The sequence below is a fragment of the Eulemur rufifrons genome, chromosome 6 (assembly GCF_041146395.1).
Source record: "Eulemur rufifrons isolate Redbay chromosome 6, OSU_ERuf_1, whole genome shotgun sequence".
Lineage (NCBI taxonomy): Eukaryota > Metazoa > Chordata > Mammalia > Primates > Lemuridae > Eulemur > Eulemur rufifrons.
This window is the reverse complement of record NC_090988.1, coordinates 68,288,440-68,304,767: the sequence shown is the minus strand read 5'-3', so window position 1 is coordinate 68,304,767 and position 16,328 is coordinate 68,288,440. Positions and strand designations below refer to the sequence as shown.

General features: G+C 36.0%; 1 protein-coding gene across 1 annotated transcript in view; it reads right to left on the bottom strand.

Moving 5' to 3' along the window:
• Nucleotides 1–16,328, bottom strand: part of ZDHHC13 (zinc finger DHHC-type palmitoyltransferase 13) — a 46,719-nt gene that overhangs the window by 11,970 nt on the left and 18,421 nt on the right. Inside the window, exons 6-12 of the mRNA XM_069469688.1 lie at nt 14,895–14,959; nt 13,413–13,575; nt 12,976–13,101; nt 9,627–9,760; nt 6,344–6,444; nt 1,377–1,501; nt 432–494 (exon numbers count right to left, since the gene is read on the bottom strand). Coding sequence (XP_069325789.1) covers nt 432–494; nt 1,377–1,501; nt 6,344–6,444; nt 9,627–9,760; nt 12,976–13,101; nt 13,413–13,575; nt 14,895–14,959 — 777 coding nt within the window. The remainder of the gene's footprint in view (nt 1–431; nt 495–1,376; nt 1,502–6,343; nt 6,445–9,626; nt 9,761–12,975; nt 13,102–13,412; nt 13,576–14,894; nt 14,960–16,328) is intronic.

The window sequence follows — 16,328 nt, the reverse complement described above, 5'->3', positions numbered from 1 at the left end:
TATTTAGCTGTCCATATAATTTCTTTCTATTTTTAGTAGAGATGGGGTCTCGCTCTTGCTCAGGCTGGTCTCGAACTCCTGAGCTCAAACGATCCGCCCACCTCGGCCTCCCAGAGTGCTAGGATTACAGGCGTGAGCCACCACGCCCGGCCGAATATAGTTCTAATATATGCTTTGTGACAGGAAAAGCAAGCAAAACACTCCATGGGTAATTCACAGAGAGACGTAACCACAGGCAATTCCAAGAGATTATAAACATCATTCCTCCATATGTTCAAGACCGAAAACTGTTCTGACAATAACACAAAATTAGAACTGGGTAAAAACAAAGGTGTATAAATATACCATGATGACTTGACAAGTGCTTACATGAGCAATATTACTGAGAATAATGCTTTTACTATGGAAAAAATTATACAGAAAAGACTCACAAGACATGATGTACAAAATGTTCTGAAGTCCAGACAGCCAGTTTCTGCAAGGGTGATGATATTCTGAAAGACACGAAGTTTGACCTTATGACTGCATTTTATTGCAGAATATATTATGCATTATGAACCATGCTCACTGCTCTCGCTCCAAACTAAAGAAGCTAGAAAAGCAATTTGGAATACTTGCCACCAAATCATTCTGTGCTTGAAATAATGTAACTCTTCAACCAATAGCCAATAAATTAGAGCTCATAAAAATTACACTTCCCCACCACTCCTGTCTACCACCTCCTCTCTGCTAATGACAATCATCTCCCGGTTATAATCTGCTAGAGAGAAATAAATATGCACATATACATACCCATTAAAGAAGAAACAAAACCCACCAGTATACATCTAAACTGAAGGTTACAAACACCAAGGGCTGAGTCTTTCAGGAACACTGGCTTTAGGTAACAAAGACAACACTCTCCCCAACTTCTAAACATGCACAAGCAATGAAAAACATGCCATGTCATCTGACAACTCCATATTTGAGGAAGAGAAGGGGCATCTCCTCAGTTAATCAGGAGGACTCCCTGCTCCACCCCCCGCACCACCACCACCTGGCCCTGGCCAAGTCCCTGCCTAGTCCATGTATTAAGTAGGGAAATTTGAGCTAAATGACCACTATCTAAATGTTGTTATAAGGAAGCAGGAGATCGTATCCCTATTAGGAATCACATCTGAAAAAATCTTAGTGGGGTATAATTTTAATAGAAAATAAAAATACTTTTTAAAACTTTTACATACACAAATGAAAAAAGTATAACAGTAGAGAAATCTCATTTTTGTTGATTTAATTATCCCATATGTCATGTAACTATGACAAAAACCAACATGGCTGTGACTTTCTGAAGTTTACATACACTCCTATTAAAAATATCAATAACAAAGAAAGCTCACCAGTTTCTTATCTTCTTCAGAAGCCTTAGTGAAGCCTGGATCAGTTGCCCAAGTCTTGTAGAAAAAGTAGAGAAAGGCTATTACGCTGAAAATGAAAGCAAAATAGAAAGGGGTTCCTGCTAAATGTTAAAGCCAAGTTAAGGAATATATCGAACTTCCATTAAGAAGAGCATAATTATCATGTAAGCAAATTTCATCACTGGTGCCTAAGAACCTCTCTTCTCTCCAGTCTGTCCCTACCTTTCCATACATATACACATCCCCACTCCCAAACCTGTTCCCATCCTATGTTCTAATCCTACAGGAATTTGCTCCTAGCTGGCTAATAATTAATACTTCCTCATTAGTTGAAACTCATGTTAAATGTTGATAGAACAGTCACAATTTATGAGGAAATTATGAGGAAAATGCTGAAGACTGAAAAATATTCAAGACCAAATAAATTAATCTCTAATGGTTTAATTGTGGCTCTCCTGTGAGCATCTAGAAAAATATTCTGATTATTTTAACAAAATCATTCAAAGAAACAAATCAGAGATTCCAACTAAAAATATTTCCCTATATATTAGATAAATGCTTACAAAAATTTCCTTCTGGAAAGTTCAGTAACTAATCCTTGTAACTGTATTAGGCTGAATGAATTTAGAAACAAAAGAAACTATTCTTGCAAAATGATTACAAATCACATATTGTTTGAGAAAGTCAGATATTATGGATAAATTAAGATAAAAAGTGTTCCAAGGATAAACATTACTTGCTTTGAAATGTTTTCAAAGTGGTACAAATTCTTTGTATAAAATGTAAAACTTTCCTCCAGGGAAAGATAAATGAAAGTGCAGTAATAAATCAACAAACCAGGAGTAAACCAAATGTCCTTGCCTAATTGAAATCATTATTGACACAGTAACTGTATCCACCTTCCAAGGGGTTGCCAAGCTATCTTGTGCCAAACTTCAGAGTGGGAAAGGTGGCCATAAAATGGACTCTAAACCCTTGCTATTCAAAGTGCGGTCCATTGAACTACAGCAACAGCTTCACCTGGGAGCTTGTTAGAAAAGAACAACTTCAGGCCCCACCCTAGATCTACAGAACCAGACTCTGAATTTTAACAAGATCCCCAAGGGCTTCACACACACATTAAAATTTGAGAAGCAACACTCTAACCCACAAAGACCAGCACAACCAGATCTGGTTTAGACAGGTAGAACAAATCTTGTTGGCTTAATTTGTCACGGTTTATCTATAGGTGGGCCTAGCTTTAAGAAAAGAGATGGGGGCCAGGGAAGTTGTGTGAAATTGAATTTTAATAAAGTTCATGCAGAATGAATTAAGAATACTAATAAACAGTATATAGGGCAAGATCTTTTGTCAAAGAAACGATTCCTATTTTTTCCATAAAATCCTGGTCAACTTATATGACATGTTCTCAAAAACACTTTCACTTGAATCATACAATGATCCTGCACATTGAGCTGACTGAATTTTGGGCTGTTCTTCTGAATAACTTATAAAACAAATCCCAGGAGAACCACTGGATTCCCCATTGTCCAAGTGAATTGCACTCTACCCCCTCACACAGAAGCCAAACACATTCCTTGTCCCTGAGCCCCTGTCTGTGTGGTTCACTAACCTCAAATGTTCCCCATGTCCTGTCATTTACTTTTTTTTTTTTTTTTTTTTTTTTTTTTTTTTTTTTGAGAGAGTCTCACTCTATTGCCCTGGGTAGAGTGCAATGGCATCATCGAAGCTCACTTCAGCCTCAAACTCCTGGGCTCAAGCAACCTCCTGCCTCAGCCTCCCAAGTAGCTGGGACTACAGGTGTGTGCCATAACACCAGGCTAATTTTTCTATTTTTAGTAGAGATGGGGTCTCATTCTCACTCAGGCTGGTCTCGAACTCTTGAGCTCAAGCGATCCACCCACCTCAGCCTCCCAGAGTGCTAGGACTACAGGCATGAGTGCCTGGCTTCATTCACTTCTAAAACTGCACATTTCAGATGTCCAAGTCCTAAATGCCTTCAAGACCTAACTTATAGTCTCCTTCCCCTTGTAAGTCTTTTCTGATTCCTTAGAGAGAAGGATTCTCCTTCCTTTCCCTGAACTTAAAAATGCTTCTTCTATAGCACTTAGACGTTGGACTATAGGTATTTATAGATACATCAGCCTCTCCAGTAAGCCACAACCCTTTTGTAGTTAAAAAGTATCTCATATGGAGCTAAAATTTGCCTTTCTATAACTTTGACCAAATGATTTTCATTTATTTTTTATATATATATATCCTTTAGATATACTCTACAAAAACTATTCCCTCACTTGCTCAATACCTGTTTATCGAGTGCCCATTTTATATATCGGCTTCCCAATGATAGACTTCCAAACACTTGAAGTTGGAAGGCAGTGATCATACCTCCAGGATAAACAGAAACACCGTTCCTCATAGGACAGTTTCCTGGTCATGTTTCTCTGTTTGTGCTCCTATTTATCATTATCCCTTTTAAAAGAACAGAATTCAAAACAGAGCAAACACCAGGGCAGAGGACAGTGAGTTTGATGTTGTCCTTTGCTTGCACACTCAAATCCCTGTAATACAATTTCAGAATATACTGGCTTCCTTGACAGTCACTACCACACTGGGCATTTTGTCACAGATTCTGGTTTCTTTTCACTTGACCAGAAGTTGTACTATATGTTACCACAACATGCACTTGTACAGCTGATTCTCTGAAACCAAGTACAGGACTTCACATGTATTTATCCCTCTTAAACTTAACTCAGTTAGTTACAGCCAGCATCACAAATCTAACATTCAGTTCACCATTTCTTTCCTGTGTCTTAATTTTACCTTCAAACTCATCAGTAAGGTCCTATTCTCTCACTCAATCCCACCTCATAAAAGCCAAATACATTACTTGCTGAACATATAAAAGGCACCAAAAGAAACTGATCATCTGAGGAGCCTAGCGTTGCCCTTAAAATTAGTTTCAACTTGCAGCCTTCCACACAGACTTTATTCATAAGAGTGAATAATAATAAAATATTAGGTATTATCACAGAATGCCAGTCCTGCAATGGGGACCGTGGAAAGCACTTTATAGTCATCCTTGCAGCCAGGCCATGGGCTTGGTACCATTACCCCCAATTTGCAGAAAAACTAAGTCTTGGTGAAATTAAGTAACATGTCCAATGGTACATAATTAGTAAGAAAAAGGGCTCAAAATCATTCTGTCTGATTCCACAGTGCCCCAGAACACCTTTCCATAGTAGACCAGTATCTGTGGCACCAGAAGCCCCCATTCAATCCAGACTTGGCAACCTGAGACAAGACTAGCCCAAATACTTAGGATTGGTCTTTACAGAGCAGCACCTCAGTTTAATCACAGGGCAGTTCCAACAGCATTTAACATTTAGCTTAAAAAACATTAATCTGATGGTGAAGTATGCCACCTACTGACTCACAGGCCCTTACAAGTAACAGGTTCATATGGGTACCTAGATCAAACGGCTTTAGGTTACACAAGCAAGTAAAATATTCAATCTTGTCAATTTCAACATCTTAAGAGTCTGTCTAGCTATGGAAATCAGTTCTGATGTAACAGCATCTTCACAAATATTGGACAGCTTCTATTAATAAATTCAACTGAATATTATCTTCTGTAATAAGGCTAGTGTTTAAGAAGCTGCCACCAAATCAGTAATCATGAGACAAAGAATAGATGTAATAAAATCTTTTTTAAAAAGCCAAATGGCATCCATGGTATGTTATGCCATTCATTTTTAAAAATCTAAAAAATATTAGAGAAAATGCTCCAAAATAAAAGCAGCATTAAAGCAAAGACATGCTATAGTGGATATAGATTGCATGCACTCTGAGAACTCATATGTCCATCTCATTTCACATTTATTCCTATGAAAAAAATATTCTTGAACTGAATTTGTGCATCTCTCCTATAAACATTCTGTTCTTTCTTTTCAGAAATACTACCACCAGAAAGAGAAATAATATAGAAGGTAAAGGAATATGCTAAAAGGTACATTTCTATCTACAACATTCCTTCTTTCCCTACCTTGTATGCAAAGCAAGGCTATAATGCCTTCCTGGGGTCCTCAGAAGGGGAGAAGGGGGTCTGGAAAGAGGCAGGAAGATTGAAAATGCCTTCCACTTAAATGGAGTTAAAAATCGCTATAGCCGAAGAAGTAACCCCCTTTCCCCACTTCTAGGTAACTGGACTTGGCCAACTTAGGACAACACACCCCTGAGCTGGACTTGGACCTGGGCCCTGATCCTCAAGTGATAAACCTATTCCTTACATGAGTTTTCTTAAACCATAGGCTGTCATTCATTAATAGGTCATGAAACAATTAAGTGGGATGTCACTAAAATATTTTTTTTTTTTAAGAAAACAGGATGAAATAACAAAATAGGGTAAAGCACGTGTTAGGAATATTATTTTCTGAAACTTTTGTTTCACTTATATTTTGGGTGGCAAAGTCAATTTATTTTTACTGTGGATTGAGAATCACTCCCTTAACTACACCACTCCCACTTACCATTACTAAGGAAGCCACATTTTCACCGATATACTTCCCATATAGGCCATCCTGGCACCCAGAGGATTTATTAATCAACTCTAACTGCTGATCAAGGTAAGAGAACTATCTGACCTTGAAGAAATCTCAAGGCAATCCAACAAATCATTATAGGTCCAAGTTAAACAATAATTCATTCTACTGTTCCCCTCCTATGAGTAATAAATGCTAGACATCTACTGTTTCCACAGTGTGCTCTGAGATTACTTCCAGAATCAAGCAGATTTTCAACATTAAACATCTTCCACCGGAATCATTAAATAAATGCAAATATAAGTTGCATTCCCTGGATCTTTTCCAATATTTAAATTCCTAACAATGGCATTACTATTTTTTAAAGGCAAAATGAGACGTGCATCTAAATTTGAGCTTAAAGGATATCAGGAAAGAATAAGATGAACCAAGTCATAAATATCAAAAAAATGGAACTTAGCAAAAAGACTGTTGGTAAGTATACAAGATTCTTATATCCGACCAAGAACCTAAAAGAAAAAGGATAAACATAAAGCATTAGTGAAACAAAATATTAGTATGATTCATTTTAATTTCAGTTCTAAACTTCCCTAAATAAAGATAGCAATAATAATAATAGCAGCAGCAGCAGCAGCTATAGCTTTCACTTACTGAGTGCTTAATATGTGTCGTTTTCCATGTGGTAACAGAATTATGCACCATCATCGCCCCATTTTACGCATGAGAAAACTAAAGCATGATGACTTCCAAGAAGTATATGTTCTAGTTCTTCTAACCAACTTATACATTATTTCATTCACAGTAACTTAATATATATTTTCAATTCATTTTCAATGAATCTTTTTCATTTCTACTGAGACATATATTTGTATTTCCTTTTTGTATATCATATTTTTAAATACTTCAAAATGCAAAAATTTAGACATCTTCACATTTCATAAGCTTTCTTCCAAAGGCTGGTAGTATATTTATGAAACATACAGATGCACACAACCTTAAGCATTTTCATTCTGCAGCCACCTTGAGAAGCAGATACTTTATATGAAAAGATACATAAGCTAAAAGTGACACTAATCATCAGAACACTAACAATCTCCTTTGGGTAACAAGCAACTTGAAGTCTACATACAACTTACTCAAAATGTTTAATATTATAGTTCCAAAAGAAAAAAATCTGTCTTTCATACTAAACACTCAATATAGTCACCCTATGCACAAATATAGCTTACCTGGATATATGTTTTAATTTATGCTAAGAAAAAAACAATAGTTAATGGTAGGTATGAAGGGTTAAGAAAAAAGGTACCAGGATCATAACCATAATTATGATAAGATCATATTTGAGAAGAGCTAAAGATTCCAAACCTCAGACGCTCAACATGATGCCAAAATAGGCCAAATGGAGCCCATGTAACTTCCAGGTTATGGCCTGAGATTCTGCAGCAAAAAATGCACTTGGCCTAATTAGGTAGTGCAGTGAACTACCTATTTTTTAAGAGCCTGCTATTAGTACTGCTACTACTACCTGACTACTTCTGACAAGTGTCACATAACAGCCTGGATCTATAAGCAACTGTCCCTGTAATAACAATAGAAGCTTGCGGCTGCTTACCTCTATGAAACTGGGACTGCTCCTATCGAGGAGTGTGAGAAAAATAAAAGCAGTATGGTAACGCTGCCACATACATTTGGCTCACATTTAAATTGTGTCAATATGCCAAGCGCCGTATGTTAAATCCTCAACTCACTGTCATCAAGAACAAGTTTTTATATGTTTTTTTAATAATGTAGGTTTCAACTAAAACAAACAAATAACCAAACAAAATCTCAACTGCTCCTACCCTGGGTGAGTAGATGTTGCCATCCCTTGCTTCCTCTCTGAAAAAAAGAGTAACGATCATGATTCCTAGTGATTTCGCTTGAAATTTATTTAGATACTGAGTAAATCCAATTAGTAGAAAATGGAAGAATATCTCTAAGTGGCAAATTTTCTGAATAATAGACAAACTTAGGCATTTTGCTGTTTCTCAGAAATTTGAGCTTTTACTTTACATTTAAATTCTAATTCATTTCCAGCCAATTGTCCTGTTCTTCAGTGACATAGTAAGGTTCCTCTAATACTTTGTTTTCTCTTATGACAAAAGCAGTGCATGCTTATTCCAGAAAATGCCGGCAAGCAACAGAAGGACATAGGAATACTCATAATCACACCCTGCAGAGAGCAACACTGTATTTCCTTTTAGATCCTTTTCTATGGATCATCATTATTACATTTTTCTCTCACTCAGTAAATGAAAATATTTAACAGCAGAAACAAGGTTCCTGCTTGTATGAACCTTACATTGCAGGAAAGTGATTAAGTGCTACCAAGAAAAAACAGCGTGATGGAGCAGAGTCAGTAAGGGACGGCCTCACTAAGGAGATGACATCTGAACTTAAGCCTCAATGACATCTCCAGCTACACAAAGTTACAGTGTCAGAACACTTCGGACAAAGACATCAGCAAGAGCCAAGGCCCCTGTGTGAATGAGCCTGATATGTTCCAGGAACAGAAGAAGGTGGAGTGCAGTGAGGGTAAGGGAAGAGACGAAGTCAGTGAGAAGGGAATGGAATCCCCTAATACCTCACAGGCAAGGAGTTTGGACTTTATCTTAAGCACAAGAAAAAGGTACTAAAGGGTGGCTTTAAGCAGAGAGAAAAGACAGACACTGATTTGCCTTTCTAAAAGACCACCTTGATTGCTAAGTAGGGGTGAACTATAGAAGGTAAGAGTTGAAGTCAGGAGACCAGTGAGACGGCTTGGTTTGGGGTGCCTGTTGTGGAGACAGAGCAAAGCAGAGCAAGGAGCACTTGGTAATGGGCTGGATATGGGAGGTGAGGAAAGGATGACAGGAATCCAAGGGCGACACCCATATTCATGTCAGGAACTGGATGCCATTTTACTGAGAAAGGGAAGAGAGAGGGAGAAGAGATGGGGGTGTGATATGATTATTGAATATTATGTGTCAGCCACTGTTGTAAGCATTTGCATGTATTAACATGATGTAGGCATTATCACAATAATTATCCTCATTTTATAGATGAAGAAATTGAGGCACAGAGAAGTAAACCAACTTGTTCAAGGTCAGAGTGCTATGTGGTAAAGTTTGACTCGAATCCAGGCAGTCTGACTCTTAACCATTAACTATATATAATCATGTATAAGTATTTTCCTAAAAATAAAACCATACAGATATTTATCATTTTATAATCTCCCACAATTTAATTAGGTTGTTTTAACTAAAAATCACTGACAGCAAAAAGAACTAGCTTAAAATGAATTTAGACTTAGAAAAGGAAGAAAACATATAATGTCTGAAAAAATGAGCAAAAATGCTTCTTTAAAATACAAAATGGTTACAAAAATCTCCCCATTATTCACCAAAACTAACAATTCAAAAAGTGACCCAGGATATTTATTTTCCACCAATTGTCAATTCAATCAAATTACTGGCTTGGACAATTTGCTTTCAACCAAATCATATACTACCAAAGCCCTTTTATAAGGCTCCCACCAATCCTTGGAATGTTTTTATGTGGTAAGTAACATTTACAGCTCGATAAAAATCTGTGATTCCAGCTAGTCAACAACAGAAATAAGCAATTAAATTGAAAATACAATAACCCGCCTTGCAAAGACTAACATACATACCTTGGAAACAAAGATGTCAGAAAAAACAATGTTATTAGAAGACATCCTTTTAAAAGCCAAGAATCTGAATTGAAGTTCAATATGTATCCAACAGCCCACATGGTAATCACAGAAAGCATCAGCATCAGGAAGAGCTATTAAGAGATGTAGAATTTGAGAATGTTATGGATTTTACCTAAGTATCTAATAATAATTAGTTCAACATAAGAACTACTTCCTAGGCCGGGCGCGGTGGCTCACGCCTGTAATCCTACCACTCTGGGAAGCCAAGGCGGGTGGATCGCTCAAGGTCAGGAGTTCGAGACCAGCCTGAGCAAGAGTGAGACCCCATCTCTACTAAAAAATAGAAAGAAATTATCTGGCCAACTAAAAATATATAGAAAAAATTAGCCAGGCATGGTAGCGCATCCCTGTAGTCCCAGCTACTTAGGAGGCTGAGGTAGGAGGATGGCTTGAGCCCAGGAGTTTGAGGTTGCTGTGAGCTAGGCTGACGCCATGGCACCCTAGCCCAGGCAACAGAGTAAGACTCTGTCTCAAAAAAAAAAAAAAAAAAAGAACTACTTCCTAAGTATGTAATAACAACTAATACAACAACAAAACTAACAGAGTTTTTCTTCAAAACTGCTGACTAATAAATTTGAAGTCTGAGAAATTATACATCTTGGAAACAATCTGCATTTTATAAAATATTGCTTAAACACATTTTGTTTTGTTTTTCTTCCCTACAAGAAATGGCGGTCTTTTTAGAAAAGTGCTAATAAAAACTGAAATTTAAAAAAATAATTTCTCGCAAACAGCATTCTATTAACATGTCAGAAAGCATAAAGCAAGCGTAAGGGACCACACAAAAATCGATATACCCAAGACTCAATGAGGGGAGTATGAGGGCTCCAACCTGAGCACCATATGGTGCCATCCCCTAATAAAGAAGATTAGACAGAATAAGTGTGCAAAAAAAGATGAGTTTTGTTTGGGGAATAAGAATTTTAAATGTCTAGATATCCAGAAGGCAGTATAAAAAAGTAGGTCTATCATTCTTGAAGACTTGAGATTTATCAGTCTATAGGCGGTAAAATCATAAGTGAACAACATCCCAAAGACTGTGCGGGTAGAAAGGTGCACAATCTTAGCCAAAACAAACATTTAAGGGGAAAAAATCTAAGTCTCCAAAGGTAACCAAGAAAGACTGACCAGAAAGGCAGGAAGAGAACTTGGAGAAAGAAAGGTTTCAGAGAAACCAGGGAAGAAAGTGTCAAGAAGGGAAAAGTTCTTAGTGTCAAATGTCACATGGAGATCAAAGACTGAAATACGTCCTCAGGATGCTAATGATTCAGGTTTATTTTGGCAAAGTTAAAAAAATGAAACTTCTACGAAGCAATAGTCTGACCGTCTATACTGATGCCAGACTCCACTGTTGTGCAGTGCAGTCCCTTAACTACAAGATACCAGACCTTGAAAGCAAGCAGGGTTTTTGCAACAGCTAAGAGGAAAAGTGTATTTTGCCCCATCTTCTTCCATTTTCATGTCTCTAAGCCATATCTGGAAGAGGATAATTTCAAAAGACATCAAATCTTTTTTTTTTCTTTATTTCCTCCTGATTTAGTCCTCAGAGATATCACATCTTTAAAATGTTTCCAATTCCAATTGGCATGATGACACAAAATGAGCAAGTTTAGATTTTTTAAAAAAATTTAGAATCTACAAGCAACATAATCTCGGAACAGAGATAATTAAATATGGACCTCAAAATCCCAAATCCCAGATACAACACTCACAGATGAGCCAGACACAGATGTTGTATTCATTTTGAGGACATACTGTATGCAAGGCACTGTTCTGGGCACTTGGGACACATCAATGAGTTTCAGGTATTTCTCTCATTTAAATTCTAGCCAGGGAAGATAGACAAATTTATTAAGTGAATTTTATAGTATATTAAAAAGCTGGATCACACACAGGCTTGTAGGCCATAGTAATGACTTTGCTTTCACTCTGAGAGAAATGGGGAGACATAGGAATTTGAGCAGAGGAGTGATACAACCTGACTTATAGTTTAAAAGATTCATCTGCTGGACCAACATGGCATTGGTGAAATGATGAGAAGGGCTCAGACTCTGGAAAGGAACTGAAGGCAGAACTAGCCAATACGTCTTTCTCATGGACTAGATATGCAGTATGACAGAGAAAGGCAAAGTTGACTGGAATGCTAGAGTAGCCACTACTGAGACGGGGATGGCTTAGTTGGGGTAGGGAAATCAGCAGATGCCTACTGGACACTGAACTGGATGAGTCAAGTAGGTAACTAGATATATGAGTCTGGAAAAGTCAGGACTAGAGAGACAATTTGGGAGTTGTGAACATGCAGATGGCATTTAGGGAATGAACAGACAAAAAAGAGGTTCAGGGACAAAATCCTGAGGCACCCTACCAATAAGAGGAGAGGGAGAAGTGGAGGAGCTGGCAAAGGAGACTAAGGAGTGACCATTACTTCTTTCTCTCCTCCTCCACATACATAATGCAAAATAGGTGTAGCATTCATGATGGTCCTCTACACAGAAACCTGGTGTGTGTTAATTTAGAATCACTCTGAAAGCATAGTAAGTAATTATTATTAGATAAGATTAAATGGTATTGTATTTGAAAACATCAGAAATAGTGGACTCAATTCACTATCCCATTTTAACAATTTGACTTATATTCACTACTATGACTTAGATTTTGTTAGCCATTCATGAGAACAAGTTGAACTTTTTGACTTTTTCTATTATTCAGTTCACGTTAAAGTTTAGAACAATACCACCCAGAACTGCTAAGTCAAAAAAATAAATAAATAAAATTTGGGTTTCATCTCTCAAAATTCCAGATGTTTTATTTTATGAAGTGACATCATATGCCTGAAATTTGCAACACTGTCATTTTTACAGTCCTTAGGATTCTAATAAAAAATTTTGAATGTTGTTATCCTTTTGAGAAAAAAATTTAATACGGAATAAGCTCTTTAAGAAAAGCTTCTATAAAATTCCTTGGAAAAAGGTGTTATTCCTTCTGCTTCTGTAAGAATCTAAGCTATCTGCATTTCAAGCCATTAATTAAATAAATGTAGAAGTACACCCTAATATTCACAAGGTAACCTGTAGTTTTAGAGCCATCTAGCTGAGGACCAACAATAAAAAGCCAACGAAAGTGACAAATTTCCAACTTTGGGTCATGGGATGCATGGGAAAGATACAATCAGCAGATGTAATACAGTAAAAAGCCACTGTCTGGTTTCCTCTGATGCCCTAAAAAACAAAAACAAATGAACCAAAAAGTTCTTATATCCCATAAAATAGGTCCCATATGAAAATACCTCACATTTCTGCAGCCACCTCCAAAGTCTGAACTTTTGGTTAGCTCTCATTTTGGCTTCTGTTTTTAGCATGTGAATAATGAGCTGATTTTTGTTTTGCAGAGCCATATCAAGAGGTGTTTCTCCCTTTAAAAAAAAGGAGGGAAGTTTAGTAATATTTTTGATATACTATGGGTACTAAACATTTTTTTAAAACTCACCAGAATCATACTCAACACATTTATGCTAAAAGTAGCCAGCTATTACTGTCTACGAGGTCTGTCCAGAAAGTATCCAGCCATTTCATATTACATTTTTCATACTGCATGGCTAGATACTTTCTGGACAGACTTATACATAAAAAACTGAAAACAAATATATAGCTTATCTTTGTGTTAATTTATCAGTCTTCTAACTGAAGATATAATAAGCTAAGAGAGATAAATACCTGGTCATACCTTAACATTTCGGATATCTAGGCTAGAACCAGCTTCCAAAAGTTTATCAACTGCGTTAACATTTCCTGCTGCAACTGCCCAGTGAAGTGGAGTGTTTTGGTGTATTTTATCAACCACATTGAGAGAAGGATTAAACTTTAAAAGAAATCCAGTTGGTTCTGGCCTGTCTCAAAACAATAAAATACCAAGGGTCATTAACAGAGATGATGATTTTAGGAGTAAATGAAAATAATGAATCTTTTAAGATAATCATCAATTAACCAATCAGTAAGTATTCTGAACAACTGAGGAAACTCTTTGTGCCAAATTCTATTCTAGGTACCAATAGGAGATAGCTCCCTGCCTCCAAAAAAGACATCTATTAAGTGATAGCTTGCTATCTAGATAATATAATTTTAACATCAATACAGTGGAATACTGCTTTTGTTTTTCAAATTTTCAGTTTCCTGTTAATTTTCTATTAGTTAACATTTTTTTAAAATTGTGGATTTAACTTTGGCTAATATTAAATGCTATGTTATTTATCCAATTAAAGATTAAATGTATGTTATGTTTGAGGAGAAACCAAAAGCTAACTTCACACTCTCCATCTAATCAATTGTTAAATAAAGCAAGTATAAATAATGTCCTAAGATATTTGTATATCTTAGAAAGTTATAAACTAGAAGACAGAATTCAGTCAAATATTTTTACTTTAACATTAATACCTTCCCTTCATGACTACAAATGATTTTTTTAATAAAAGAATATTCTACTTTAATTATTCCATCAGGTTCTTTAGAGATTATACCCAACTTCAGAATTATCAGTGAAAAAGAGAAAATGTTTTTTAACAAAATTCTACCCCAGCCCCACCACTCCATGAACAAAAAGGAAATGGCATTAAAGTTAACTCAGTTCCTAGAATAGAAGCCCTAAGTAAAAGCAGAATCAGAGATTTAATACAACATAGAAACAAACTGATAAAGGAAAACTGTAGCATTTATTTGCATAGAGGAATACCAGAAGATGGACTACATAGTGGTCATGAATCACTTGTGTTTATAAAAATGAATACACAGAAAAACTTAAATACATAAGTGCCTGATCCGAACATATGAACAGACTCTTTTCATAAATCAGTTACAATTAATATTTTCAGAGCAGTTAACAATGATATCAGAGAATCTCAAAATTTACTGTTTTCCAAAAGGCAGATTTATCACCTAAATTTCAAATTATGAGAACGTTTAAACTTATCATTTTTTCTTATTAGTAGCTTTCAAACTTTTTACCAAAACTATCAGAAAAGAGAAAATGTATTTCAATGGTGCTTTTCCAACTATAACTACCTTAAAATTCCGTATTACAGTCACAGGGTAGAAAATTTTATTTTCTTCAGACTATACTATCATCTCACATAGATACTTAAAATTATATACACAGGAAAGAAATTGTTGAAACCAAGAATCAGACTGAGGCAATTGAATGGAACTCACTCACCCAATTACTTTGTAAGCTGATAACATGAGAGGTGTCTGCCCATTTACATCTGTCATATTCACACTCTAGTCAAAAAGAAGAAATCAATTCGCATTACTGTAAATATACTCAAAATTCTGCTTCTTCTCAATAGAAATATCTCTCTAATATACTCAGCACTACCATTATGTCTACATGAAGGATTCAAATATCATTTGAATAAAAGAAAGTTCTGCTTCACTTCCATAGGGTAAAAAATCTATGGATTTTGACAAAATATATTTAAAGGGAAAAATCCGAATGTATCATGGAAAGCGTTGTATGATGTGAATGGAGGACAGCTAAAGGAAAGAGTAAGATATTGATAGCCACCATCAAATACAAGTGACAGTAAAGACCTTAAAAGTCATCTAGTTTAGACCTTAGTTGACACATTAATTCATGCTATCATTTCTTATACAAAGTCATCCAGTCTCTACTCAAACACTTCCAATAACAATGACCTCTCTATCTTCTGAGGCAACTTGTATTTTTGGCTTTATCATATTAAGTTTCAAATAGTAAAACACAAAAAATTCTTTTCTATTTTCTGGAAGAGAGGAAAAAGGAAATCATATCTCCATGAGGACATGCTCCTTTTAATAAAACAGGTCTAAGTTTAATGCATACAATAATGGTTCTAACCGAGCTCAATAAAAAGAGAAGATTCTTATGGACCTTGGAGGAACAGAACTTGGAAAGAAGCCCAAAGAGAAGCAGAAAGGACTCCTCTTCATACATCTTTCCAAAATGAAATCCAAGAGGTTATAATTATTCTACTTCAATTGGCCAAGTCTCAGAGAAAGTGCTCTTTAAAGAGAGCACGATCATTCCAACAGCATTTGTGCAAACATGTTTTCACGCCTATTATAGGCAAGTCTGCTAATACACAAACTACTTTGCTACTAGAAAGCATATTTCAGGCAAGTATAGCTGACAGCGAAACTCCCACTGCTAATACCCTATAATTTAACCTGTGATTCTCTAGACAAGTCATTTTTCATGGAATTACTTTGGAGAACAATAAGAAGCATATATTCAAATTGGCCTCCCATTCGGGCTCAAATAATGAAAGCAAATGATGGGTTAAATTTAGTGATCTGACTACCACTTTTATATTCAACCATAAGAAAATACAGCCTTTGAAGTCATGTTTTTTAAAAACTCTGCAAATTACTGGGTTCATGAGAAAAACTATTATAGGCTTATAAGTTTTGGAAACATCAATTATATGTTACTGAGCTAAATGACCTGTCCTTTTCCCTCCAATGAAGCTGAAAAAGCAATATTCAATAGCTAGACTTACTGAGGCTATTAATATTTGAATACTTGGATATCCATTAACTTTTACTTTAAAAATGAGGACAAATTACTAATAATCTTCCCAATCTCTTCAAATTATAATAGCTGGAGTAC